Source organism: Phocoena phocoena, chromosome 5 (genome assembly GCF_963924675.1).
Source record: "Phocoena phocoena chromosome 5, mPhoPho1.1, whole genome shotgun sequence".
NCBI lineage: Eukaryota > Metazoa > Chordata > Mammalia > Artiodactyla > Phocoenidae > Phocoena > Phocoena phocoena.
In genome coordinates this window covers 72,106,389-72,133,973 of record NC_089223.1, presented here as the reverse complement: position 1 = coordinate 72,133,973, position 27,585 = coordinate 72,106,389, and the positions used below count along the sequence as shown (strand labels likewise).

Genomic DNA, 27,585 nt, shown 5'->3' with positions numbered 1-27,585 from the left:
TCTCCAGGGTTGATGTAACCTTCCATTCTGGGGTGCATGGCACCCACAGCAATACATGTTTATTGAACATATCCTTTGGCAGGCATCCTGCTTCGTAATGGTTGGGCTCCTTAAACACCAGCTCTGCCATCTGCTGTCCTGATTACATAGCAGAAGGATCCTTTAGAAGCCAGTACTAGACAGTCATAGCCTCCTGGTCTTCATCAGAGTTCAACCTCCAGTGGTTTGTTCTTTACTTTCCATCAGCTGAGAGAATTGATGATTAGGGGAAATCATTCACACTGTCTTCATCGCTCTCACTCCTCCAGGTATCTGGCATTCTATCTCGGTCCCTTGCATGATTACCTCCACCAAGGTGCATTTTGATTGATGACCTTGCTTATTTTCCTTTTTAAATGGCAATTATAAGAAACGGCCATTTTGGAATTTAATACTGCATTTACTACAAAAAGGTGGAAGACATAAATACAGCAAATATTTATTGAGTGTGTATAGTGCACCCCACAAAGTGCTGGTCCTTGAAGAAGTTGTACCTGTAATCACCACTGAGCTCGCTGTGCAGTGGGGCAAAGTGTGGTCTAAGAGCACAGAGGAGGGAAGGACTGATTTTTGTCTTAGAAAATCAAAGAAATTTCATTGAGAAGGTAACATTTCAGTTCAGTTCAGTTTGGAAGGATGTACAGTTTTCCAAGAGAGGGTGGGAGGATAGAAGCTTTGGGCAAAAGGATGGAGCATGTGCAAAGGCATATTGTCTCATACAAGGACCTGCTGTGTCCAGGAGAAAGGGAGAAATTCAGAGTACCAGCATATGGTATTGCAGGACAGGGCTGGAAAGGTTGGTCCAAAAAGATAGGGAAGGTGCTAAGGAGTTTAGGTTTCATCCCAGTCACTCAAAGATATAATAAAATATAGAGAGATAAATAAATGCAGGGAGGCATTTAAGTGAGAGGAAAAAGGAGGCTGGTTTAAGCCAGCAGGAGAGATGAAAACCTGTACTGTTTGGTTCAAGAGCCATTTCTGTGATGGCATTTACTTGAAGACAATATATATATATAAAAAAAATTTTTTTAACATCTTTATTGGAATATAATTGCTTTACAATGGTATGTTAGTTTCTGCTTTATAACAAAGTGAATCAGCTATACATATGCATAATCCCCATATTTTTATAGTTAATAAAAAGGCAAGGATTATATCAGCCAATTCATCTAAAATCTTATGTAAGGCATTGCATTATTTAGACTACTGTGCTAAGAAAGACTGTTTTAGTGGAGGAGCTGGCTAAGAATCAAACCTAAGTCTCAATCATAGCTATCATTTTGAGATTTACATAGGACATTTCCTATGTTGTGAATTCCTATTCAGTACTTATTATATTGTAGATTGGATCTTTTATTGCAAACTGATTTTTCAGTATGGTGAAGTGGTATATGATTAAATGTAAATAAAAATAAAAGATAAAAATATAGATACTATATATGTACACACACACACACACACACACACACCATATATATAATGTATATACACATCTGTGCTTGGTTTTGGTTAATGAGAACATTTTTGTTGTTCTTCTTCCAGGCCCCTCAGAAATAAGGCCCTGATTTCAAATGCTGGTTTCCATGTAAAATTCTAAAGCCTGGATATCAGCATGGAGATAGCTAATACCTGTATGTGCAATTTTACATAATTTTGTATTTGAGAGAAAAATACTTAGATGTTTGTATTTGTTTATTTTGGTTTTTTGATAATGGTGTTTGGAAACTCTTGACCTAGCAATTCTTTCCAGAGATCTAGAAGAGTGTGCTAAATCCAAGCTGGTTTATGCCAATCTGTTGTTTTCTTCAGCTTATAAAATATATTGCTTATGCTGTGGCCTGGTATCTTACCTATGTTTCCTCCAGGGCACCAAATCAAAATACAGTACAGAGTCTCATAGAAAGTTTCATTGAATATAGCTTTTCTTATCTTGAACTGGGGAAAATGGTGACCCCAAAGGGACATGTATGTATAATGTTTGGTAACCTTATTGTCCTGGAAATTAATATCCTTCCTCCTTTCTATCTCTGTGCTCAGTTAAGTACCATTAAAGACAACAACTTAATCATTACTTTATGGAGAGAACTTTCCCTAACCTTCTTGAGTAGGTTAAAATCACCTTATTATATGCTTTCACAGCATCTTGTGTCAATGTCTCTTTTGTAGTATTTATGACAGATAAAGTTACATTTATTTGTGTGATCTTTTGTGTAATACCATCTCCTCCAAAGCTGTGAGTCTCTTCTTTGGTAATACATATATGAGGAAAGGTTATATAAACAGTCTTATCTTCGAGAAGCTTGTCACACGTAAAATAAAGTGGCTTGTTCACGTGTCATAGCTCACTGCTCAGAATTTTAAGGTGGGAAGTGGTGACTGAGAATAGAGCTAATTTCATGTATTGAAAGTTAATGAAATAGGTCCTTTCTCGGCATATTGAAATAACTGAATAATGCGTGGTGCTGAGATAAAAAAAAAAAATTGGGATGTGCTGTAGCTTCTCTTTCTGTTTGGAGTCATTGCTGTGAAATCTCTCATTCGCTTGACCTTCTTGGGCACTTAGTCAGCAGAGAGGTGTACCCACAAATTGTCATGTTCCCTAGACGAGAAGTTATCATTTTCCCACTAATACAATTATGTTGTACCAGTGAGCAGGCAGTATGCTGGCACAATGGAAAGAGTGTGGGTTTTGGAGTCAGTGTGACCTGAATTCAAGATCTGTCCAGGCCTTGTATTGATTAACTGAAAGACCTGGGTTACCTTCCTAGGTCTCTTCAAATTTTAGTTTTTTCTTCTTTTTTTTTTAAATTTTTATTGGATATAGTTGCTTTACAATATTGTGTTAGTTTATACTGACAGCAAAGGGAATCAGCTATACATATACATATATCCCCTCTTTTTTGGATTTCCTTCTCATTTAGGTCACCACAGAGCACTGAGTAGAGTTCCCTGTGCTATACAGTAGGTTCTCATTAGTGATCTATTTTATACATAGTATCAATAGTATATATGTCAATCCCAATCTCCCAATTCATCCCACCCCCCCCACCTTCCCCCTTGGTATCCATATGTTTATTTTCTACATCGGTGTCTCTATTTCTGCTTTGTAAACAAGATCCTCTGTACCAATTTTTTTCAGATTCCACATATATGCGTTAATATGTGATATTTGTTTTTCTCTTTCTGATTTACTTCACTCTGTTTGACAGTCTCTAGGTCCATCCACGTCTCTACAAGTGACCCAGTTTCGTTCCTTTTTATGTCCAAGTAATATTCCATTGTATATATAGAATATATATATTCCACATCATATATATATATATATATATATATATATATATATATATATACCATATCTTCTTTATCCATTCCCCTCTTGATGGACATTTAGGGTTGCTTCCATGGCCTGGCTATTGTAAATAGTGCTGCAATGAACACTGGAGTGCATGTGTCTTTTTGATTTATGGTTTTCTCTGGGTATATGCCCAGTAGTGGGATTTCTGGGTCATATGGCAGTTTTATTTTTAGCTTTTTTTTTTTTGCGCTACGCAAGCCTCTCACTGTTGTGGCCTCTCCTGTTGCGGAGCACAGGCTCCGGACGCGCAGGCTCAGCAGCCATGGCTCACGGGCCCAGCCACTCCACAGCATGTGGGATCTTCCCGGACCAGGGCACGAACCCGTGTCCCCTGCATCGGCAGGCAGACTCTCAACCACTGCGCCACCAGGGAAGCCCTATTTTTAGTTTTTTAAGGAATCTCCATACAGTTCTCCATAGTGGCTGTATCAATTTACATTCCCACCAGCAGTGCATGGGGGTTCCCTTTTCTCCACACCCTCTTCAGCATTTATTGTTTGTAGATTTTTTGATATTGGCCATTCTGACCGGTTTGAGGTGATACCTCGTTGTAGTTTTGATTTGCATTTCTTTAATAATTAGTGATGTTCAGCATCTTTTCATGTGTTTGTTGGCCATCTGTATGTCTTCTTTGGAGAAATGTATTTTTTTATTTCAAAAATTGTAATTATAATACTTAATTCTCACTGATGATTAAAAGAGCCAATGTCTGTAAACCACTTAACACATCACTATTATTATTTTCAGGAAGATATTAATTTTCAGAAAAAATGATTCTAAATTAATTGAAAAATATACTAGAAATATTTCCATAGATATCTTGTCAGTCTTGGTAAACTGTGCCAAGTAATAGAATGATTAATTAATTTCCACTTGCATGGAATTGGATGTGGAGTTATATTTTAAAAGTAACAAACTCATATGTGACATTCTTAGCCAAATACCAGCCAGGAAAATACTATTTCTTAAGAATGTTGATACTTAAGGAAATATACTCCCTTTTGTGGACACAAGAGTTTCATTGTAGGCCAAGTAATAATTGGAAAGCTTTTGATAGAAAACTGCAGGGAATAAGATCTTTGGAATATGTAAATGCAGTGCAGACAGGTCAGGTTGGGAGTTACCCTGGTAAACGTCTCAAGTCTCAGGATGGGAGGAATCTAAGTTTTCCCTAAAACTTGCTGACTAGGCTGAGATCCCCATCCTGCTGCTGCTCCCCAAGAGCAGAGAGGACACCATCTGATTTCCTTGTCCTCCCTGTAGGATCTCACACTTAGGTTCAGCAAGGACAAGATCAGGTGGAGGGTGGGGATATGGAACCCCATGGAGAAGCAAGGGATTTTGGCTATTGTATCTGCTCAGTCCATAGCACAGGAACCAGAGGTCTCCTCCCCAGGAAACCAGCTGAGGGCTGGCCACGTGGACCTGTGGGTGGAAGCCACATTGAGTAGCCACAGTGAGAGGGATGGAGATACTCAGCTCCCAGTTCTTTGTTAGAGAGCAGAGTTTTTTCCCATCTTAAGCACTTGGTCTACCACCTGTGCACTCGGCACCCAGGTGTCTCCAAGAGCATCGACTCTCAGGCCTTTAGTTACATTGCTTGATGTGAGCAGAGCCTGAGTTTCTCCTGAAACATGGAATCTGCTCCCAATGTACTGATGGTGCTGGAATGATTTGGCTGAGGAGAGCAAATTTCATATATCTAGGGGTAGTGTGATAGTCCTTTCCTGGTCTGTGCATGGTATTCTAAACAGTGAACTAAGGCACCCTGCTAAGGTAAGAAAAGATCTGGGAAGCAGATGTATGATAGCTGCGCTGCTACATTCATATTCTTTGGAGTCACTGGGGTACATTTTCTTTGAAGAAAAATGAGCCACATATTCTCCTTACTGCTTAGTTCACGTACCAAATTCCCTGAGGCTTCTCCCATTTTAGCTTAGCTAACTCATAAAAGAAATAGAATGTAGCAAAAGTAAAATATTACCAGTTATTGCACTTTAGGCTTTAATGTTTTGTTTTGGTGCTCTCCTTATGTTGTTCTCATGTCTGTATTCCTGGCAAAACCACCGACAAATGAAAGAATATAACTTGCCTCATAGGGCTACATGTGTTCTCTGTAACCCTGTGTATTCATTCATTGTACTTTGTTAATTTATCAAGTTGACATTCCCGATGGTGATTAACATGATCTGAGTTATGTAAAATAAACTGAAGTAAATGAAACCCAGAACTAAAGGCTCCTGTACATCTCTGCCTGACTTGCCTACCCTTAGAAACCTCACTTAATCTTCAAGGTCCAGATCAAATGCTACCAACATCAGAAAGTCTTTTCCATAAGCAGATCTTTTTTCCTCCCTGCTGTGATCTCCTGGCTCATCTTTTCTGCATCATTAACATTTGGCAGTTATTTCCCATTCTACATTGTGGGTTACTTGGTTGTGTGTTTACATAAAAAAATTGTAATCTCCTAACACTAGGGCCTTTTTATTTTTTAAACTAGTCTTTGTGTTTTCCACCCTACCCAGCACAAAGAGAAATCCAAGAAGTATTTTTTATGTGATGGTATTTCTATTTGTCTTATTGATTGATCAAAAATGGATTCCACGCCTATTTGCCAGGGATATGATGTGAAAAAGGCAGATGTGGTCTCTGCCTTTGATTAGAAATAATAACTTTGGGGAAATGAGCTGCTGACTGGAGTGGTGAGCAGCCTTGCTGAGCGTCAGAAGAGTGACCTAATACAGCTAATCTGCAAGGACTGGAAAGTGAATTACAACAGGAGAAAATCAGACTTCTATGCAGTGGATGCTTGATGCATTTTTATAAGCCTAAGCCGTGTGGCTGACAGGGTCTTGGTGCTTCGGCCAGATGTCAGGCCTGAGTCTCTGAGGTGGGAGAGCCGGGTTTAGGACATTGGCCCACCAGAGACCTCCCAGCCCCATGCAATATCAAATGGCAAAAGCTCACCCAGAGATCTCCATCTCAATGCTAAGACCCAGCTCCACTCAACGACCAGCAAGCTACAGTGCTGGACACCCTATGCCAAAGAACTAGCAAGACAGGAACACAACCCCATCCATTAGCAGAGAGGCTGCCTAAAATCATATTAAGTTCACAGACACCCCAAAACACATCGCCAGACGCAGTCCTGCCCACCAGAAAGACAAGATCCAGCCTCATCCACCAGAAGACAGGCACTCGTCCTCTCACCAGGAAGCCTACAAAACCCACTGAATCAACCTACCCACTGGGGGCAGACACCAAACCTGCAGCCTGTGAAAAGGAGACCCCAAACACAGTAGGCAAGCAAAATGAGAAAACAGAGAAATATACAGCAGATGAAGCAGCAAGGTAAAAATGCACCAGACCAAACAAATGAAGTGAAAATAGGCAGTCTGCCTGAAAAAGAATTCAGAGTAACAATAGTAAAGAGGATCCAAAATCTTGGAAATAGAATGGAGAAAATACAAGAAACGTTAAACAAGGACCTAGAAGAACTAAAGAGCAAACAAACAATGGTGACAAATACAATAAATGAAATTTAAAATTCTCTAGAAGGAGTCAATAGCAGAATAACTGAGGCAGAAGAAACGAAAGGATAAGTGACCTGGAAGATAAAAGAGTGGAAATAACTACCACAGAGCAGAATAAAAACAAAAAATGAAAAGAATTGAGGACAGTCTCAGAGACCTTTGGGACAACATTAAACGCACCAACATTCAAATTATAGGGGTCCCAGAAGAAAAATAGAAAAACAAAGGGACTGAGAAAATATTTGAAGAGATTATAGTTGAAAACTTCCCTAACATGGGAAAGGAAATAGTCAATCAAATCCAGGAAGTGCAGAGAGTCCCATACAGGATAAATCCAGGGAGAAACATGCCAAGACACGTATTAATCAAACTGTCAAAAATTAAATACAAAGAAAAAATATTAAAAGCAGCAAAGGAAAAGCAGCAAATAACATACAAGGGAACCCCCATAAGGTTAACAGCTGATCTTTCAGCAGAAACTTTGCAAGCCTAAAGGGAGTGGCAGGACATATTTAAAGTGATGAAAGGCAAAAACCTACAACCAAGATTACCCAGCACGGACCTCATTCAGATTCAACGGAGAAATGAAAACCTTTACAGACAAGCAAAAGCTAAGAGAATTCAGCATCACCAAACCAGCTTTATAACAAATGCAAAAGGAACTTCTCTAAGCAGGAAACACAAGAGAAAGAAAAGACGTACAATAACAAACCCAAAACAATTAAGAAAATGGTAATAGGAACATACATATCTATAACTACCTTAAATGTAAATGGATTAAATGCTCCAACCAAAAGACATAGACTGGCTGAATGGATACAAAAACAAGACCCATATATATGCTGTCTACAAGAGATCCACTTCAGACCTAGGGACACATACAGACTGAAAGTGAAGGGATGGAAAAAGATATTGCATGCAAATGGAAATCAAAAGAGAGCTGGAGTAGCAGTTCTCATATCAGACAAAATAGACTTTAAAATAAAGACTATTAGAAGAGACAAAGAAGGACACTACATAATGATCAAGGGATCAATCCAAGAAGAAGATATAACAATTGTAAATATTTATGCACCCAACATAGGAGCACCTCAATACATAAGGCAAATGCTAACAGCCATGAAAAGGGAAATTGACAGTAACTCAGTAATAGTAGGGGACTTTAACATCCCACTTTCACCACTGGACAGGTCATCCAAAATGAAAATAAATAAGGAAACACAAGGTTTAAATGACACATTAAACAAGATGAACTTAATTGATATCTATAGGACATTCCATCCAAAAACAACAGAATACACTTTCTTCTCAAGTGCTCATGGAACATTCTCCAGGATAGATCATATCTGGGGCACAAATCAAGACTTAGTATATTTAAGAAAATTGAAATCGTATCCAGTATCTTTTCTGTCCACAATACTATAAGACTAGATATCAATTACAGGGAAAAAATCTGTAAAGAATAGAAACACATGGAGGCTAAACAATACACTACTAAAGAACAAAGAGGTCACTGAAGAAATCAAAGGGGAAATGAACAAATACCTGGAAACAAATGACAATGAAAACACAATGACCCAAAACCTATGGGATGCAGCAAAAACAGTTCTAAGAGGGAAGTTCATAGCAATACAATCCTACATCAAGAAACAAGAAAAATCTCAAATAAGTCACCTAACCTTAAACCTAAAGCAATTAGAGAAAGAAGAATAAAAAACCCTAAGTTAGCAGAAAGAAAGAAATCATAAATATCAGATCAGAAATAAATGAAAAAGAAATGAAGGAAACGATAGCAAAGATCAATAAAACTAAAAGCTGGTTCTTTGAGAAGATAAACAAAATTGATAAACCATTAGCCAGACTCATCAAGAAAATAAACGAGAAGACTCAAATCAATAGAATTAGGAATGGAAAAGAAAAAGTACCAAGTGACACTGCAGAAATACAAAGGATCATGAGAGATTACTACAAGCAACTATATGCTGATAAAAGGGACAATCTGGAAGAAATGGACAAATTCTTAGACAAGCACAACCTTCCGAGGCTGAACCAGGAAGAAATAGAAAATATAAACAGACCAATCACAGGCACTAAAATTGAAACTGTGATTTAAAATCTTCCAACAAACAAAAGCCCTGGACCAGATGGCCTCACAGGAAAATTCTATCAAACATTTAGAGAAGATCTAACACCTATCCTTCTCAAACTCTTTCAAAATATAGTAGAGGGAGGAACACTCCCAAGTTCATTCTACGTGGCCACCATCACCCTGATACCAAAACCAAACAAAGATGTCAGAAAGAAAGTATACTAGAGCCCAGTGTCACTGATGAACATAGATGCAAAACTCCTCAACAGAATACTAGGAAACAGATTCCCACAGCACATTAAAAGCACATACACCATGATTAAGTGAGGTTTATCCCAGGAATGCAAGGATTCTTCAATATACGCAAATCAATCAATGTGATAAACCATATTAACAAATTGAAGGAGAAAAACCACATGATCATCTCAATAGATATAGAAAAAGCTTTCAACAAAATTCAACACCCATTTATAATAAAAACCCTCCAGAAAGTAGGCATAGAGGGAACTTACCTCAATGTAATAAAGGCCATATATGACAAACCCACAGCCAACATCGTTCTCAATGGTGAAAAACTGAAACCATTTCCACTAAGATCAGGAAAAAGGCAAGGTTGTCCACTTTCACCACTTTATTCAACATAGTTTTGGAAGTTTTAGCCACAGCAATCAGAGAAGTAAAAGAAATAGAAGGAATCCATATCAGAAAAGAAGAAGTAAAACTGTCAGTTTGCAGATGACATGATACTATACATAGAGAATCCTAAAGATGCTACCAGAAAACTACTAGAGCTAATCAATGAATTTAGTAAAGTAACAGGATACATAATTAATGCAGAGAAATCTCTTGCATTCCTATACACTAATGATGAAAAATATGAAAGAGAAATTGAGGAAACACTCCCATTTACAATTGCAACAAAAAGAATAAAATACCTAGGAATAAACCTACCTAAGGAGACAAAAATCCTGTATGCAGAAAATTATGAGACACTGATGAAAGAAATTAAAGATGATACAACAGATGGAGAGATGTGCCATGTTCTGGGATTGGAAGAAGCAACATTGTGAAAATGACTCTACTACCCAAAGCAATCTACAGATTCAATGCAATCTCTATCAGACTACCAGTGGCATTTTTCACAGAACGAGAACAAAAAATTTCACAATTTATATGGAAACATAAAAGACCCTGAATAGCCAAAGCAATTACTGAGAAAGAAAAACAGAGCTGGAGTAATCAGGCTCCCAGACTTCAGACTATACTACCAAGCTACAGTAATCAAGACAGTATGATACTGGCACAGAAACAGAAATATAGATCAATGGAACAGGATAGAAAGCCCAGAGATAAACCCATGCACCTATAGTCCACCTAATTTACAAGAAAGGAGGCAAGAACGTACAATGGAGAAACGACACCCTCTTCAATAAGTGGTGCTGGGAAAACTGGACAGCTACATGTAAAAGAATGAAATTAGAACACTCCCTAACACCATACACAAAAATAAACTCAAAATGGATTAAAGACCTAAATGTAAGGCCAGACACTATAAAACTCTTAGAGGAAAACTTAGGAAGAACACTCTATGACATAAATCACAGCAAGATCCTTTTTGACCCACCTCCTAGAGTGATGCAAATACAAACAAAAATAAACAAATGGGACCTAATGAAACTTAAAAGTTTGCACAGCAAAGGAAAGCACAAACAAGACGAAAAGACAACCCTCAGAATGGGAGAAAATATTTGCAAACAGAGCAACTGACAAAGGATTAATCTCCAAAATATACAAGCAGCTTATGCCGCTCAATATCAGAAAAACAAACAATCCAATCCAAAAATGGGCAGAAGGCCTAAATAGACATTTCTCCAAAGAAGGTATACAGATTGCTAACAATCACATGAAAGGATGCTCAACATCACTAATCATTAGAGAAATGCAAATCAAAACTACAATGAGGTATCACCTCACACCAGTCAGAATGGCCATCATCAAAAAATCTACAAACAATAAATGCTGGAGAGGGTGTGGAGAAAAGGGAACCCTCCTGCACTGTTGGTTGGAATGTAAATTGATACAGCCACTATGGAGAACAGTATGGAGGTTCCTTAAAAAACTGAAAATAGAACTACCGTACGACCCAGCATTCCCACTGGTGGGCATATACCCCGAGAAAACCAAAATTCAAAAAGAGTCATGTACCACAATGTTCATTGCAGCTCTATTTACAATAGCCAGCACATGGAAGCAACCTAAGTGTCCATCGACAGATGAATGGATAAAGAAGATGTGGCACATATATACAATGGAATATTACTCAGCCATAAAAAGAAACAGAATTGATTTATTTGTAGTGAGGTGGTTGGACCTAGAGTCTGTCATACAGAGTGAATTAAGTCAGAAAGAGGAAAACAAATACTGCCACACATATATATGGCATCTAAAAAAAAAAAGTTTCTGAAGAACCTAGGGGCAGGACAGGAGTAAAGGCGCAGACGTAGAGAATGGACTTGAGCACTCGGGGAGGGGGAAGGGTAAGCTGGGACGAAGTGAGAGAGTGGCACGGACATATATACACTACCAAATGTAAAATAGATAGCTAGTAGGAAGCAGCTGCATAACACAGAGAGATTAGCTCGGTGCTTTGTGACCACCTAGAGGGGTGAGATAGAGAGGGTGGGAGGGAGACGCAAGAGGGAGGAGATATGGGGATATATGTATATGTATAGCTGATTCACTTTGTTATACAGTAGAAACCTACATACCACTGTAAAGCAATTATACCTCAATAAAGATGTTATAGAAAAAAAAAAAAGAACCAGACCATGCTGGCACCCTAATCTTGGCCTTCCCGCCTCTAGAACTATGAAAGTGTTTCTGTTTTCTTTTAAAATAATTTAAAAAAGGGAAGAATAACTTCTTCCTTCTATGGCCTCTATGGCTGCATGTTGAGAAGTAGAGTGGGAGATGGTTAAGAAGAGGCTGGAAAGGAAAGGAAAATGGGGTAGTTCAAAGAAACATGATTAGTTTGTTGGAAAGTGCATATATCATCCCAGTTCTCATTTTCACAGTAAAGTTTTTTTTTAAACATCTTTATTGAAGTATAATTGCATTAGAATGGTGTGTTAGTTTCTGCTTTATAACAAAGTGAATCAGCTATGCATATACATATATCCCCATATCTCCTCCCTCTTGCGTTTTTAGGTAAAGTTATCTTTTTTTTTTTTTTTTCGGTACGCGGCCCTCTCACTGCTGTGGCCTCTCCCGTTGAGGAGCACAGGCTCCGGACGCGCAGGCTCAGCAGCCATGTCTCACGGGCCCAGCCGCTCCGCAGCATGTGGGATCTTCCCAGACCGGGGCATGAACCCGCGTTCCCTGCATTGGCAGGCGGACTCTCAACCACTGCGCCACCAGGGAAGCCCAGGTTCTCATTTTTAAGTAGAGTTTTACTCCATTGACTCGAGTAGTTCCCCTGTCTGTGTTCAAATTCCCACTCTGCTTTCTCTCTGGGTGACCTTGCAGTTGTTATTTAATCTCACAGAGGCTCAATTTCTACCATTAAGTGAGCCTAGCACATCAGATTAGATGATGTTGGATGCCTGGCTCCTAATATGTGCTTAATTACTGTGGGTAGTTATTAATTTTATTATTATTATCATTATTATTAGCTGCTGTTATCTTAATAGCATTAAGGAGGGCATGTCCTTATGGACATTGTTTCTAAGGATTCTGAGTGGGGCATGTCCAGGACTGCCTGGAATAGGGCAGAGGCAGCCCAGGCTGGGGATTTGCTCAGAGGCTTCCTTTCCCAGGTGGCTGGCTTAGGCTCCCTGAACAGCTCTGAAAGGTGTGCTGGAACCTTCCATCTCTGGACTTCGTCTGACAGGCATGGATGGACTTCCCAGTACTCACCTTCTGCTGGCAGTCCTCCTTTTGCCCACAATTAGCCTTACTAGATGGGAGAGGACGTAAAGGAGAGAGAAATTTCCTCTCCTCTTTGGCCTCCTGGTTCTGAGTTTACTTAGATCTGAAGGGAAAAATCCTGTTCAGTATTTTGTGAGTTAAACTTTCCTGGCTAGAACTTTGTTTTCTCAAATACTAACAAAATGGATTTTCTTTCTCCCCTACCCTCTCTTGTTAATAGGGTGCTGAGAAAATTTTGTCAATGAATGAATCAGGAGAACTGCAAGACCTCTTAACCAAAATTGAGGTAATTGTACTTTTAGCAACTTATTTTTAGTAATCCAAACATTCAACACACTCTGATTGTAATTGACTTTTCCTAATTGAATTTTTCTCTGTGTTCTTACAAATATGTAACAGGATACATGTGGCGGTTTTAATTTACTACCACCTACAGTGAGGTTTCCTCCAGCTAGAGTGACTTTAGTGTTAGTGTCTAACAACCTCGTAGTATTAGGTGAAAATTCCAGTCGGCTTTATTAGAGCCTAATTCTCTGTTATAGAGATGTTGATGAGGTGTTTCATGTCAGGCCATTATCTTGAAGCACATATAAAATTTTTTATTTAAATTATTTTATTTTTCCTACAGACCAGCTCATCATTTCTAAAGATTAGAGAAAAAATTATTTCTCCAAAAGTGCACCTTTTAATTTTGTTCCTATATTTATAATGACAACATCTGAGAAATACTTATTCAAATATATGATGTATCAAATGAATATGCAACCAGGAAGCCCTTAATACCTCTCTGCTCCAGTATTTTATCAGCCTACTTCTCTCTGTATGTAGGATAAATTATATATATATATTATAGTCTAAACTGGGACACCTTGAGAGTGAAAAGGGTGCATTAATAATTATTCTGCGGCAGTGAACCTGAACCCAGACTTTCCCAGGGGAACTATGCAATATGGTTACACGGTATCTATTGTGCCACGCCAGCTCTTTTTGGTCCAGTCTCCTTTGCTGACCTCGTTTCTGATTCTCTACCATTCCTTCCACTTCATGTTTTTTTACCACCATTCTTTTGTGCAAGCCTGCTATTGTTCCATTTCCTCATTCCCTTTCACCATCTTCAAGGCCCATCTGCAGTATCACCTCTTCCCCACATCATTCCTGATCTCTTACACCTTTGCATTCCTGTATCCCTCTTTTTCTTAGGTGCTTATCAAAGTCTTTTAATTTTTGTATTACTTGTCTTTGGGCATTTAATTCATGTCCCAAATGAACTATATACTAATTGGTGTTAGGAATCATGTTTTATTCATATAGTAATTTTACCGAGAAAGACAAACACAATGAGGGTGTGTACTTGATATTCTAAAATTCCTCTCAGCTCTAAAATCTGTATGGGTGGGTTCATTTCTTTCCTTTTGTCCCTGTACTCTACTCCAACTCCATGAAACCATCAATTTGGGTTTATATGTATGTTTTATTTAAGTGATTTAACTTGGTTAATATGTATTATTATTTTCTCTGCACATTTTTACTCTTACAAATGATGTCATGTAATGTACCTAATTGTGTTTCAAATTATTTTCTTAGGCACTATGCTTTTAAGAACCATCTGTATTGCTATGCGAACATTTAATCCATTTCTTCTAACTGCTGTGTACTTTCCCACAACAGCACTGTTGAATAGAACTTCCTTTGGAAGTTTTATATCTGGAACTGTTTTATATCTGTACTATCCAAAACAGTAGTCACTGGCTGCATGTGGCTATTGAGCGCTTAGAAGGTAGTTAGTGTGACTGAAGAACCGAATTTTTAATTTTATTTAACTTTACTTGATTTAAGTTTAAATTCAAGTCAAGTAAAATTAAATACAAATTTTAAAATAAATAAAATAATTAACCATATCTGACTGATGGCTCCTATTTTGGACAATGCAGCTGCATGGAGCCCACCCAGTATTTTTTATCTACTCATTTTATCCACTGATGTCCTCTAACTTCTCCCTCAAACAAACAGTGCTGCAAGGAGCAACCTTGACCATGTTTGCTTGTGGATTTCTCTGAGAGTAGGAATCGCTGGGTAATAGCTTATGCATATCCCCAGTTTTTCAGGTAGTGCCAGATGGCTCTCCATGATGCTTGCAGCATCCAACACTCCCTCCTGTGGAGAAAGAGGTTTCGTATGTTCCCACATTCCTGGCAATGTTTTACATTGTTCTCCAATTTTCTGTTCTCTAATTTTTGCCAGGGTCGTAGGTATAGAGAGATATTGCCTTATTTTAATTAATGTTTTTCTGATAACCATTGAGTTTGGGCATTTCCTTGTATGCTTGTTAAATTTTTAAGTTTCTTCTTCTGTAAGTTGTGTATTCTTATCCTTGCCCATGAAAAGTGTTGGAATTGTCTTTTTTGTTGTTGTTGATTCTCAGAAGATCCTTCTATATTCTAGATATTAGCTTTTTTTTTTTTTTTTTTTTTTTGCGGTACGTGGGCCTCTCACTGTTGTGGCCTCTCCCGTTGCAGAGCACAGGCTCCAGACACGCAGGCTCAGCGGCCATGGCCACGGGCCTAGCCACTCCGTGGCATGTGGGATCCTCCCGGACCGGGGCACGAACCCGTGTCCCCTGCGTTGGCAGGCAGACTCTCAACCGCTGCGCCACCAGGGAAGCCCCCGTGCCAATTTTTTATTACAGTAAATCCCCATATGTACCTGGGTCTTTGTCTGAGCTTTCTAATCCATTCCATTGCTCTATTTGTTCCTATTGTATCAATATCCTACTGTTGTTATTTCTGTGATTTAAAAGCATCTTTTAGAGTCTTATAAAGTGAATGTCCCTCATTACTCTTCTTTTTAAAGGTTGACGATTGACTTAGCTATTCATGGACTTTATTCTTTTGAGTCTATAATTTCTTAATCCTGCAACTTGACTAACACCACCATGCTATATATTAACATAACCTCTCTCTTTCTCTCAGTTCAAAGAATTTTGAAAGAGGATTTTATGCTCTTCATTAAGTCTGTCTCAATTCTACAGATGACATAAATAAGCCAGAAACATTTAAAACTATTCTTAATGTTGAAATATGTACAATAGTACGGTACTGGCTTCTACCGTTCATAGGATTTATAAGGTGTTATATAACTCTGTTGGGCTGCTTTGTCCATATAACAAAACTGGCAGAGAATTTGCAGCCATCCAGAAAGTCCTGAACTCTGCCTGTGAGGGGCCTGGGGTTTAAGGCAAACTCACCCAGGCAAAGAGACTGGCCTTGGAGAAGCAGTTGGAAGAACCAGAAAAAGTGGATAAAGGACAAGATTCAGATCCAAACCCATTCCATTCTTCTGGTTGGCTTTTGGCAATGAAACAGGAGTTTAATATTCCTGAGGTAGGAAACATTGGAGTCCTTACTAAGTAGCAATATTCTTGGTATTATACGTACTAAATTATTGAAACCTTACAATAACTCTGCAAGGTGGGTTCTATTATTATCCTTGTTTTACAGACAAGAGAATGGAGGCACAGAGGATTAAATCACTTGCTCCAGACCTTACAAATAGTGTTTGATTCATGATTTTAATGAGCCTGACTCCATAATCTTAACCATGAATCTATGCGGCCATCACTCTCAAATTAAGTGTCATATAGGTATCTGGGAAATCTGATCAAATGTGGCAGGACCCAAGGCCCAGATGAGAAGTTGACTGGGAGGTAGGCAGAGTACTAGGTCCAGGAAACAGACTGAATTTTAACACTTGGATCTTATGCTAGTGTGGCATTGTGGAAGAGGGGGAAATTGGCAATAACTTCGGAGAGAAACCAGACAGCTCCTACTAAGTTCTAACTTGCTGTTACTTGGGTGCTGCATAATTCATCACCCTGGTCTTTGTAATTCAGGCCCCAGTTTTCAGCAGTTACCCCAGCAATGAAGAGGAAAGAGGCTTAGCATCTGCAGCTGGGTCATCAGAAACGGTGTCAGCAAATCAAATTTCAAGTTTTCTGGCCCAAGAATTCTAGCATACTTCCCATCTAAGTGAAAATTGCTCGGGGAACCTGAGGAGGCCTGATTCGCTGATGAAGACTTGTCAGTGGCCTCAAACATGAGGAGCTGGCTAAAGACAGCAGAAGCAAGTGAAATATGTCAATAGCTGGTATGAGACTTGGATTTAATAAGGCTACCTGTACCAGTGCATGTTCTGCTCCTTGGACAGTTTGCGGGGGATCTTCCCAGTAACATATGAGCTCCACGTGGACACAGATTCTTGTCTATTTTGTTCTGTTCTTTACCTCTAGCACCTAGAACAGGAATTGGAAAATAATGGGCACCCAATAATTATTTGTTGAGTGAATAGATGAATGAATCCTCTTTCATCCAAGGTTTTTTTTTTTTTCTGTTTTGTTTTTTTGTTTGTTTTTGAGAAGGCAAAGCAGTTAATCAATGAAAAAGAAGAGAAAAAGAATTATTTTATGTAAGAGAACGCTTGGGTGAAAAAGATGAATAAAAACACCATTTGGGGGGTAAAATTTATTTATATATTTATGTATTTACTCATATTAATAAACAGGCTAAAGATCAAAAGCAAAGAGATGTCTAAGGATTTCCCCCAAACAATAACCGAGATGGATAGCTGGTCCTGATGTTGTCAGGGCATCCCTGAGATGATTAGCAATCACCTTGTTATGGCAGGTACTGGATTAAATATCTCAGATGGTAGAGAAGCTCTAAGTAAGCTGCTGCCTTGCTGTTTTTTTAAAAGATATAAGCAAACCTTTTGTTGTCATTGCTGGTGAGATTGCCAACATAGTGTCCACTTTTGTACATTTTTCCTTGTAAAGCCTGATTTGTTATTTATGAAGAACAGAGGTAAGATTCCCAGCTATACACTGAGGATGCTGGAAATGGCACAGGCTGTCTGTACAAGGCATTCGAGCTATCAAAGACTGGCCTGACCCTCCCTGGAGAAGCCATTCTGGGTGATGTTGCTTCTCCGTGGGGTGGGTGGCCGCAGCATGTTCAGAGACTACAGCAGCAGAGTACCACCTACTCACCTGGGAAATCAGGCCAAGTGCTCTGGCTGCCTCTCTCTGGAATTGGAACATCTTTTTAAGTAGGGTTGTGGCAGTACATCCCATTGGGTCAAGAATCAGACTCATACATCTGGCTTATGCATTCGGGAATATAAGCAACAAATTTCCTCCGTGTCAGCATTTTGTTCAGGGGCTTCTTTCCCAGCTCTGCAAATTGAGAATGCTAGGAACTCTAATTATCAGGAACGATTCTGTTTATTAAGAGCTAGGTCAGACAGAGAGTCGTTTATTAGGCACTTAACAAGAATTTGCTGAATTAAATTATTGAATATAGTTTAAAACAAAATACATAGAAAAAGGTGAGTCATCCAGAGATGATTATATGCCAAGTGTTCATTCTTTGATAATCTGTTACATGGAGTGAGTCTGCTTCATAGACAAGCTGGATGATGGGGTTTATGGTCATGGAGACTCAGATAAATTGCTTCCTCTTTGGTAAAATACTTAAGAGATTTTCTAGCTCTCCTAAAATAAGGTTAGATGATCTGAGTTCAGAAATAAGAAGTGCATTCATTTCTTGATCTTGAAGAAAACACTGAAGACCCTTGATCTTAGCATCCTGTTCCTATGTTATATAACAGCAAAAACTCTTTATATTTATGAAATTTGAGTTTGTGCTACAAAGGAAACCCATTTGACAGTCATTCATGAACTCCCCCCTTGTCCCCTTGGTCCTTTGTTAGAGACTAGGGAATGCTTGGGGGCTTCAGTTCAGATGACTGCAGTATGGAGTGGACGTATTCGAAAACCACAAATAAATTTCCTAAAATAAAATTAATATATGAATACAAAAAGCTACATCATCATTTTTAAATGGAATCACAAATAGACCAAGGCCATCCTCAAATAATGTCATCAGAATCTCTGCAACACTATGATGAGATCTGCCTTTTACTCAAAGGGTTGTTGAGAAGATTTAATGAGTGAATCATGTAAAGTGAATAGAACATTGCCTGGTACGTAGTAACCACTCAATAAGATTAGTCATTATTAATCATTATTTCACTAATAAATCCTTATTTGTAGCTGAGAGCTACTACTAAGAGAACAGGGAGGTCTCTGGTTCACTGCTATATCCCCTACACCTTGCACAGTTCCTGGCAATGTGGACTAATTTGTGGAATGAGACCACTGAGTTTTATTTTTTTTAATTCCCTTGCCAAGAATATATGAACAGAAAGAGGTAAAAGGGAGGATGATTTTGCACTCCTTTTTTCTTGAATTCCATCCCCAAGGGACATGACTCTACCCAAACCACTATTCAGAAAAGGGGCACTCTGTAGATTTAGTTCTCTTACTGGGTGCTATTCTCAGCCAAGTCTGCCTGGTTTCAAGCTTTGCTGGGCTCCAGGACACTGAAGAGCTACCCTAGACTTCTTAATTGCTTGAAGGTCAGAGTGTCTCTTGTTAACCTCTTCATTGAAAGTGGAAGTCTGTTTTGTTACTACCAATAATGACTATTGTTAACTTCAGTTATTCCTGCTTCCTCCAACCTGGAACACTGTTCAAATTTGGGGAATTTTTTAGCTCTTTTTCCATCTTGCACTGAGGGCAAAGCTGTCTACTGAGGTATTGGACTTAGGACACAGGAACATGTAGTAGAAGCCAGCTCTTTCTCATTGTTGGAACTCTTTTAAGTTGGAACCAGAGTTCCAATATAACAAAAGTGCTCTTTGAAGGAGATGGCTAGGAATGACTGAATTATTTACTATTATTAGAAGAACAAGTGGAATAGCTTATACTGGATGATGTAACAGGAATAAGATTTCTGGAGGCTAGTGGAACACCGGGGGAGCCTTAGTGGGTCCCCTCAAGACCCACTCCCACCCCCACCCCACTTCTGCTTCATTTGCAGCATTTATCCTTTTAACTGTTTTATGTTTTGGGAATCCCATGTACTATATTATTTGGGAAAAAATGGATGTAAGTAAAGGTTGAAAACTACTCTTAAAGAGGAAAGGGCATGCATATAGTTCTTGAAGAGAGTTCTCTAATTTCTAATTTTCAAATTCCACTGTGAGCTGAACATTTTTTTTAACTCATTAAGAGACTTTGTTTCATCATTTGTGAAATGAGATAGTCTCTATTACGTCAGGTTCGTGTGAGAATTGGGTATAGACACTACATCCTATGTAAGCTATCCCTTTTCTCTCCCAAGTTTATGGCTGAAACAGCTAATTTTTCCTGAGTGGAAGTGGCCTCAGAATCTTTCCAATACTGTGCTCCAAGACATCAGAATTTTCACGTGAACTGAAACACATTTACTCTCCCTTTCTTACAGTGGTAACACTTTAGACCAGAAGACTAAGTATAGAAGTGTTTAAATAAAATGACTCTATGAATGGTAGAAAATGGTTGTGTCATGTGACCACAAGCAATTTAACTTGAGGCAGCAGCTAATAAAAATCTCTTCAAATAAGGATTTATTAGTGAAATAATAACTAATCATGTCTTGTTAAGTAGCTACAATGTGCCAGGCAATATTCTATTCACTTTACATGAATTAACTCATTAAATTGTTGAGACAATTTAATGAGTGAATTAAAGTAAAAGACATATCTTTAAAGTAAAAGACATATTTTTAAAATAAAAGACATACTTCATCATGGCATTGCACAGATTCTGATATTGTTTTATTTTATTTATTTATTTATTTATTCTTATTATTCTATTACTTCCTGTTCTTGATCAGTTGAATCAACTGATTTTACCATCTTACAAATATAAAATTAACAGATGTTCTAGAATACAAAGAAATAACCATTGTAACTGAAGTGACCATCTGTAATGGTTAATGACTCTTCCATGGACTTTTCCCATTTGGAAAGCTTGAAGGCAAAGAAAGATATACTAGATCCAGTTTGTTTAAAGTATGGACTACAGCACTGAGTAATCTAATGAAAAGTTCTGTCTCTAAATTTCAAATTGACAGCCAAATTTAAACTGAGTTTGAGACAACAGAGCTTGACAGTTTCTGGTATGTTCACTGTGCTGGTAAACACATGGCTGGAGATTCCTGGCGAGAAACTCTGTGACCACCAGTTTGCAAGTGATGATGTTATTTTAGAATGACCTTGGTCTATTTGTGATTCTCTCTAAAAAGAACAATACGGCTTTTAGTATTTATATATTAACTTCATTTTAGAAAATTTATTTTTTCTGAATTGTGGAGAAACTTTAAGAAAGAGCAGACTCATTATATATTTAACATTTGATATTTTGACCCTTTGAAAGTAATTTTTGTAAATCATGTTCCAGGCCCATGATATAAGATAATGTTACCAAACCAAACTTGGGTCCACTCACCCATGCAGTAAAGCCAATCTACTGATACTGGGGTGTGGTAAAGGAAAGTACAACGTTTATCGTAAGGTGCCCAACATGGGGCCAAGCAAGGAGTATGGGCAGCTCATGCTCAAAAGATCCAAACTCCCCAGTGGCCTTCAGGGAAGGGTTTTGAAAGACAAAGTGAGGGAGAGGGTCACAGAGTGCCTCATCAGCTCGTGAACATCCTCCTGATTGGTTGGTGGTGAGGTAACAGGGTGCTATTTTGGGAGTTAACATCATCAACCTTCTGGTTCCAACCTGTCTGGAGTCTACATACTGGAGGTCAGCATGCAGTTAACTTCTTCCACCTCGTTGGCAGTGGGGGGGTCTTAGTATCTGCAAAACAACTCCAGGATATGGCTCAGGATATTATCTTTAGCCCTTGAGGAGGAACTAAAGGTCCTTGACTTTGTTTTATGGCTAGACTATTATTATTTTGTCTTGCCTAACTGTTTTCATTTGTTTCCACATTTTCTCACTTCTCTGATTAAATTTGCTCTTTGGAACTCAGGGAAGGCCTAGGAGGCTAAAGCTTTTCTATAAACAAGAGCCAGGGGATGGGGTGGGGAGGTGTCTGTCCCCAGGATGGTTCTGCAGGGTCCTGCTCAGTTTCAGTAATTTTTAATTGTGTTGCATTGCGTTATCATTTTGGGTTCTCTGTGTTTAGAGCCTGGTGTTTGGAGTGAGTGACATAGCTGGTGAATGAACCTAGGAAGCTTCCTAGTGCTCACATGTATTCTAGCTTTGTTGTTCTTTGCTTGCCATTGCAAATATATTTTATGGGAAAACCATAGGCTATTCAAGAATTTGAAAATATTGAAACATGTTTATACTGGTTGTTAAGATATTAAAATAATTTATACTGGTTGGTAAATAGCTGCTACCCCAAGACTCCCAAGCAGCTCTCCTCTTCCCTGTCAGCAACTCCCCTGTGAGGATTGCCAGGTACAATATAGGATGTCCACTTACATTTAAACCTGTAGTAAATTATGAATACTTTTTTTAGTTTAAGCATGTCCCATAAAATATTTGGCACATACTTATATAAAAATTTATCTGTGATCTGTCAGAAATTCAAATTAACTGGGCATCCCAATTTTTTAAATTGCAAAATCTGATGATCCCACTCTACTTGGAATCCAGTTCTATTTACAATCCAGCACTAATGGGTGAAGTCCTGGATTCAGGGCCCTATTAGTCCTTTCTGACCAGTTGGTGTTCTTTCGTACAAGTCATTAAATATTTTTAACATAATCTCTGGCATGGCTTTAATGCATGTCAATGGCCTATCTACTGTATCATATTCTTTCTAAAATTTGATAAGAATAGCATTACTTACTAATTCTCTATGTTTTGCTTTTAGACTACACTCTTTCTTCACTATTTTTGTTTTTACTGAAAGTTTTTTTTCTAAAGACATTTTTATATCATGCAAAATTGTAAGTCTGGTACACCATTTTTTGGTCAACCTTGCACAAAGAAATGACAAAAACCCAGTTACAAAGAAGCTAAGTTACTACATACAATCTAACTTTTTAGAAGAGCTTTGGGTATCTACAAACTTGACAACATTCCTTGTTTGTGTCATTCAGACTGGCAATCACTACTTTCCATCAAAGTAATTCTGTGTTACTAAAAATAAGATATTCCATGGATTTTGCCATCTTGATATAATAGCAAAGTCAAATGGTAACTGTAAACAAATCTTACTATATACAGAATATGCATCTCTGAAGAGTGGTCTGGGAATATATAAATTTTAAAGCAATCATATCCTTAATGTTTGTTTCCCAAAGTACATTCCACAGGGTACTGATTATGAGAAAATTATAGTTGTTTTCTGGGAAAAGGTTTCTTGCCAGGGACATGGTAGATTAAACCTAGTTAATCGGTTACCTTTTCAGTTGGATTTTTTGGAGACTTTCTTAAGTACAGGTGTGAACTTCCAGGGAAAATCTGTATGTATGTCTAAGTATGTAAGGTATGTTTGAGTGTGCTTGTGTGTGTGCGTGTGTGTGTCTGTGTCTACATTTCCCAAGCTTACTTTAGCAATTACTCTTGTCACAAAGGTGGGCTTTCAAACATTGCTGCAAATTCCTATTTTGCAAGTCAGAAGCTTGGTATTAACTCACGTTCTCTTTGTATTCATTTCGTAATCGATCCTAATCTCCCCCCAGCAAATGGATGCTGCTAGTAGACTCCAGTAAAGGTCACATGCTCAAAAAAGCAAATAGAAATACGTATGGATAATTTTCAAAATATCTTTAACATCCTTGCTAGTTAATTTCATTATACTTTCATGGGTACTTTATTTTTACTTGAGGTAGAAAGGCTGATAGCTACTGTGGGTAATTTTACAGACTTGGATAAATGTGTTAAGATTTCTATGCCTGTTTCTTTAAATATAAAATGAGGGTAATGTTGCTTGAATTAGCTGCTTTACAGAAGAAGGTGTCAGTGTGTGTGAAGGGTGGGATGAGGGAAGATTCTATATAGTAATGCATTTGAAAGTGCTTTTAAAAATACAAAGCATTATTCACATGTGCAGTATGATGACGGATCTTCAGTTGACAGTGGCTCATCCACTCCAGCTTTTAGTTTTCTGATTTTCCATACTCACTGTTAGTCCTACCACTCTATAAACAAAGATATAAAACTGTGATGTGATACTAAAGGGAAAGTTACAGTATTTTCCTTTAATGCAAATGACCATTTCCTGAACTGTTTGATTTGTAAATATGTGTTTTCATATGATGGATTTCTGGAAGTGTGTGCCCTTCTGCCTAAAAGGTACCAGCCCTTACACACCAAGGTTATGCTATTGATGGCCATCAATGAGATAATGAAGGAAACTTCAGTTAGTGTATCCCCTGCGTCTATTGTATATTAATGGTAGGTGATTTCAGGTCCCCAGCCATATTATGCCGATCTTGTTTTATGACCGTCCACAGTACAGAAATACAGGAGGGCTGATGGAGTTGTCATGCTAACACATGTTCTGTCCTCTCTTGTCCCCCTGCCATCTATCCAGAGAGTGCAGCATCCACACGAGTGTCCCTCCTGTGGAGGCTTTGGCTTTCTTCCGTGCTCCATCTGCCACGGGAGCAAAATGTCAGTGTTTCGAAACTGCTTTACGGACTCTTTCAAGGCCCTGAAGTGCACGGCTTGCAACGAGAATGGCCTTCAGCGCTGTAAGAGCTGTGTTGGTTAAACAGAGCTCCCACCCATGGGGCGCCTGGTTTCATTGACTGAAAGCAATAATTTGGTTTATACTTTTTTTTAAAAAATGGCTATGTTTCTGGATTAATCAATAAACTTTGTTTATTAGAATTTCCTTTGTTTGGAGCTTTTGCTGTGACCACTTTCATTGATGTTTTAAATAAATGTTTATTCAACCGCTACTATGTGCCAAGCCCTGTGCTAGACCCTGGTTTCTAATTGGAATTAATGGAGGGCCTGATAAAATTCCAAGATATCCAAAGTCTGGTTCCTTATATGTGTTTGATTTTCTAAAGAAGATAAAAAATGTATCCAATGGTGTCTATTGCAATGCCACCCTATTGTTTAGGATGAGTCAATTCAGCTCTCCAGATGCATACATTTTATGTGAGCCTCAGCTGTAGGGAAGAAGAGAGCTCTGGGTAGTGGGAAAGAATATGATCTTACTTATACTTAAGGAGTAAATTATTTTTAAAGCTGTAAAGTAGTCTTGGAGCTGATGATATTAATGATAAATTATTAATGTTATCCGATGAATTTCTTAGTGATGATACAAAAGCTGCCAGAAGACTTATCTGGATTTATTGTTTTAAACATCTGCTTTGTGCTATTGTCCCTGAAAACCCTCCAGAAAGATGCTGTTATGGTTTTCTTGAGCTGGACACAAAATATTACATAGTTTGAAAACATAGTAGACGATATCAGCGAAGTGGACAAAAGGAATTTCTGCTATAATTATTAGCTGATGCCTACCTGTACATGTGTCTGTACTCTGATGGATTCCCTTATGAATGGTTTTAACAAATCACCTTCACTATATCTGTGATAAGGTAATTAAAACATTTTACATCTTGGTTTTGCAAAAAGCTATAAATATTTACCGAGTACTTTCTAATCATCCAGGCATAGTGGAAGGCATGGTTTCTGCTTTCATGGAGCTCACACTCTAAGAAAGAAGGAAGTATTAAACAAATAATCATAAGCAAGGTGAGTCTTATAAATACTACACAAATGGTACAGTGTGCTCTGGGAATGTGTAGCAGGAGGGCCAACCTAGATGAGTTAGAAAATGATAAGAATAGACTTTGTTGAGCAACTGATATTTAAACAGAGACATCATGGGTAAGTGGTCAACTAATTAGTCACAGAACAAGGGGGATAATACTTCAGGTAGAGGAATAGCATATTTGGGGACTCTAAGGTCAGATAAAAGTTGTTTGTTTGAGTGTTGGTGTGGATATGGCATAACTTAAACTCATACATTGCTAATGAGAATATTAAATGGTACAACCACTTAGGAAAGCCATTTGATTGTTTCTAATAAAGGTAAACATACGCTAATTGTATGCTCAGCAATTTTACTGCTACTTATTTATTCAAGAGAAATAAAAACATATGTCCATACTTTATAAGAGTTTCATGGAAGCTCTATTCATGATAGCCAAAACACAGAAAGATTTCAGATACCAAGGACAGGAGAAATGATAAGCAAACTGTAGTATATTAATACAGGTACACACTTCCTAGGAGTAAAAAGGAACAAGCTATTGATTCTAGCAATAATATGGATGAATCTCAAAAACATTTTATGAATAAACTTAGCCAGATACAAAGGGTATGTACTATGTGATTCCATTTATATGAAGCTAAAGAATAGGCAAAATTAATCTATAGAATGGCTGCCTCACAGTGGGGAGGGGACAGGAGGAGGAAATTAAATATGAACAGAACTAAGACAGTGGTAGAGTTATGTCTAGTTGAGAGTAGATTTCCCCTCTGTCAGGAAAAATGAGTTTCTTGCATCAATGAACAGTTTCTCATCACAATTCCAATACGGTCCTGAGATTCTAGAATTAAGTAGTAAGGCCTATCCAAAAGTTCCTTCCTGACTACTCAGGCCTTGGCTATGTTTCTGCAAATCCAACCATAGTCCCAGTGTCCTCTTGTCTGGGGGTACATTCAGGATGGAGAAATACAACAGTACAAGAAGTTCTAATTTTCAGGCCCCATCTTGGACTATGGGTTCAGAGGACAAAACTCGCTGACTTTCAATTGTGTTCATGAGGAATTTGTTTTGCTTTCTATCTTTATTCTGTTTTTCATGTACTGGCATGGAATTAAAGTGTTATGTTCTCTGCTAGTTATTGGTGAGCCTCTAAAGAAGAGCATTATGAAAGAGTAATGAAATTTAAAAGAAAATCTTAGACATCTTGTAGAATTGCAGAAGTTAATGAGAGAAAGGCTCAGAAAATAAACTCGTAATAGGCTTATTTAAACATAAATTTGCGTTACCTTTCAGAGAGAACTTGGTTTAGATGCTTCACATCTATCTGCCTCCGTCTTACAAAATGTAAACGCGAAGTAATTAAACCTGATATATTTATTCGGCACCGTTGTTGTGTGGGATTAATTAGAATATATAGGAAAGTACTTTAAAAACACAAAGCATTATACAGAGGCATAGAATAATTTCCTAATCACCATGAAAATTATGCATCTTCAATATATCCTTTTACTGACCAGAGAAGGAAATGAACTCACATTCATTGGACACTTCTGTATGCTTGGCTTTTTAGAAGAATTCTCACTTATTCTTCACAGCACTGTGAAGAAAGTGAGATTCGGAATGTTAATTCACTTTTCTAAAGTCTTGAAATTTATCCTAATTTGTTGTATCTTAAGTGTCCATGTGAGCTGCCTTTATCTCTGGTATAAAATGGGAAATCAGTCGAGAGCAAACAACAAAGCTGCTCAAAGATAAACACCTACATAACCAGTAGAGTCGAAATGAAGAGAAAGGTCTGTCCTGTGCTTCTGTGCTCTTATAACTTCTTCTCTGGAAGTATTCATTGATTTCAAAAGCCAGGAAGTGCTGGCTGTTGGCAAAGGACACAGAGTAATGCAATCAGGCCGTGGATAATTTTTTTAAAAAGATTAAGAAGAGGAAATCAGGAGATGATGCATACCTAGTAATATAAATATATAGTAATTTTTTAATCTTGATGTCCCAGGGTGT

General features: G+C 38.1%; 1 protein-coding gene across 1 annotated transcript in view; it reads left to right on the top strand.

Moving 5' to 3' along the window:
- The window catches only part of GRXCR1 (glutaredoxin and cysteine rich domain containing 1), a 116,297-nt gene extending 91,736 nt beyond the window's left edge, over positions 1-24,561 (top strand). The window contains exons 3-4 of the mRNA XM_065878261.1: positions 13,164-13,229; positions 24,382-24,561. Of these exons, the coding sequence (XP_065734333.1) occupies positions 13,164-13,229; positions 24,382-24,561 (246 nt within the window). The remainder of the gene's footprint in view (positions 1-13,163; positions 13,230-24,381) is intronic.
- Positions 24,562-27,585: the final 3,024 nt, after the last annotated feature.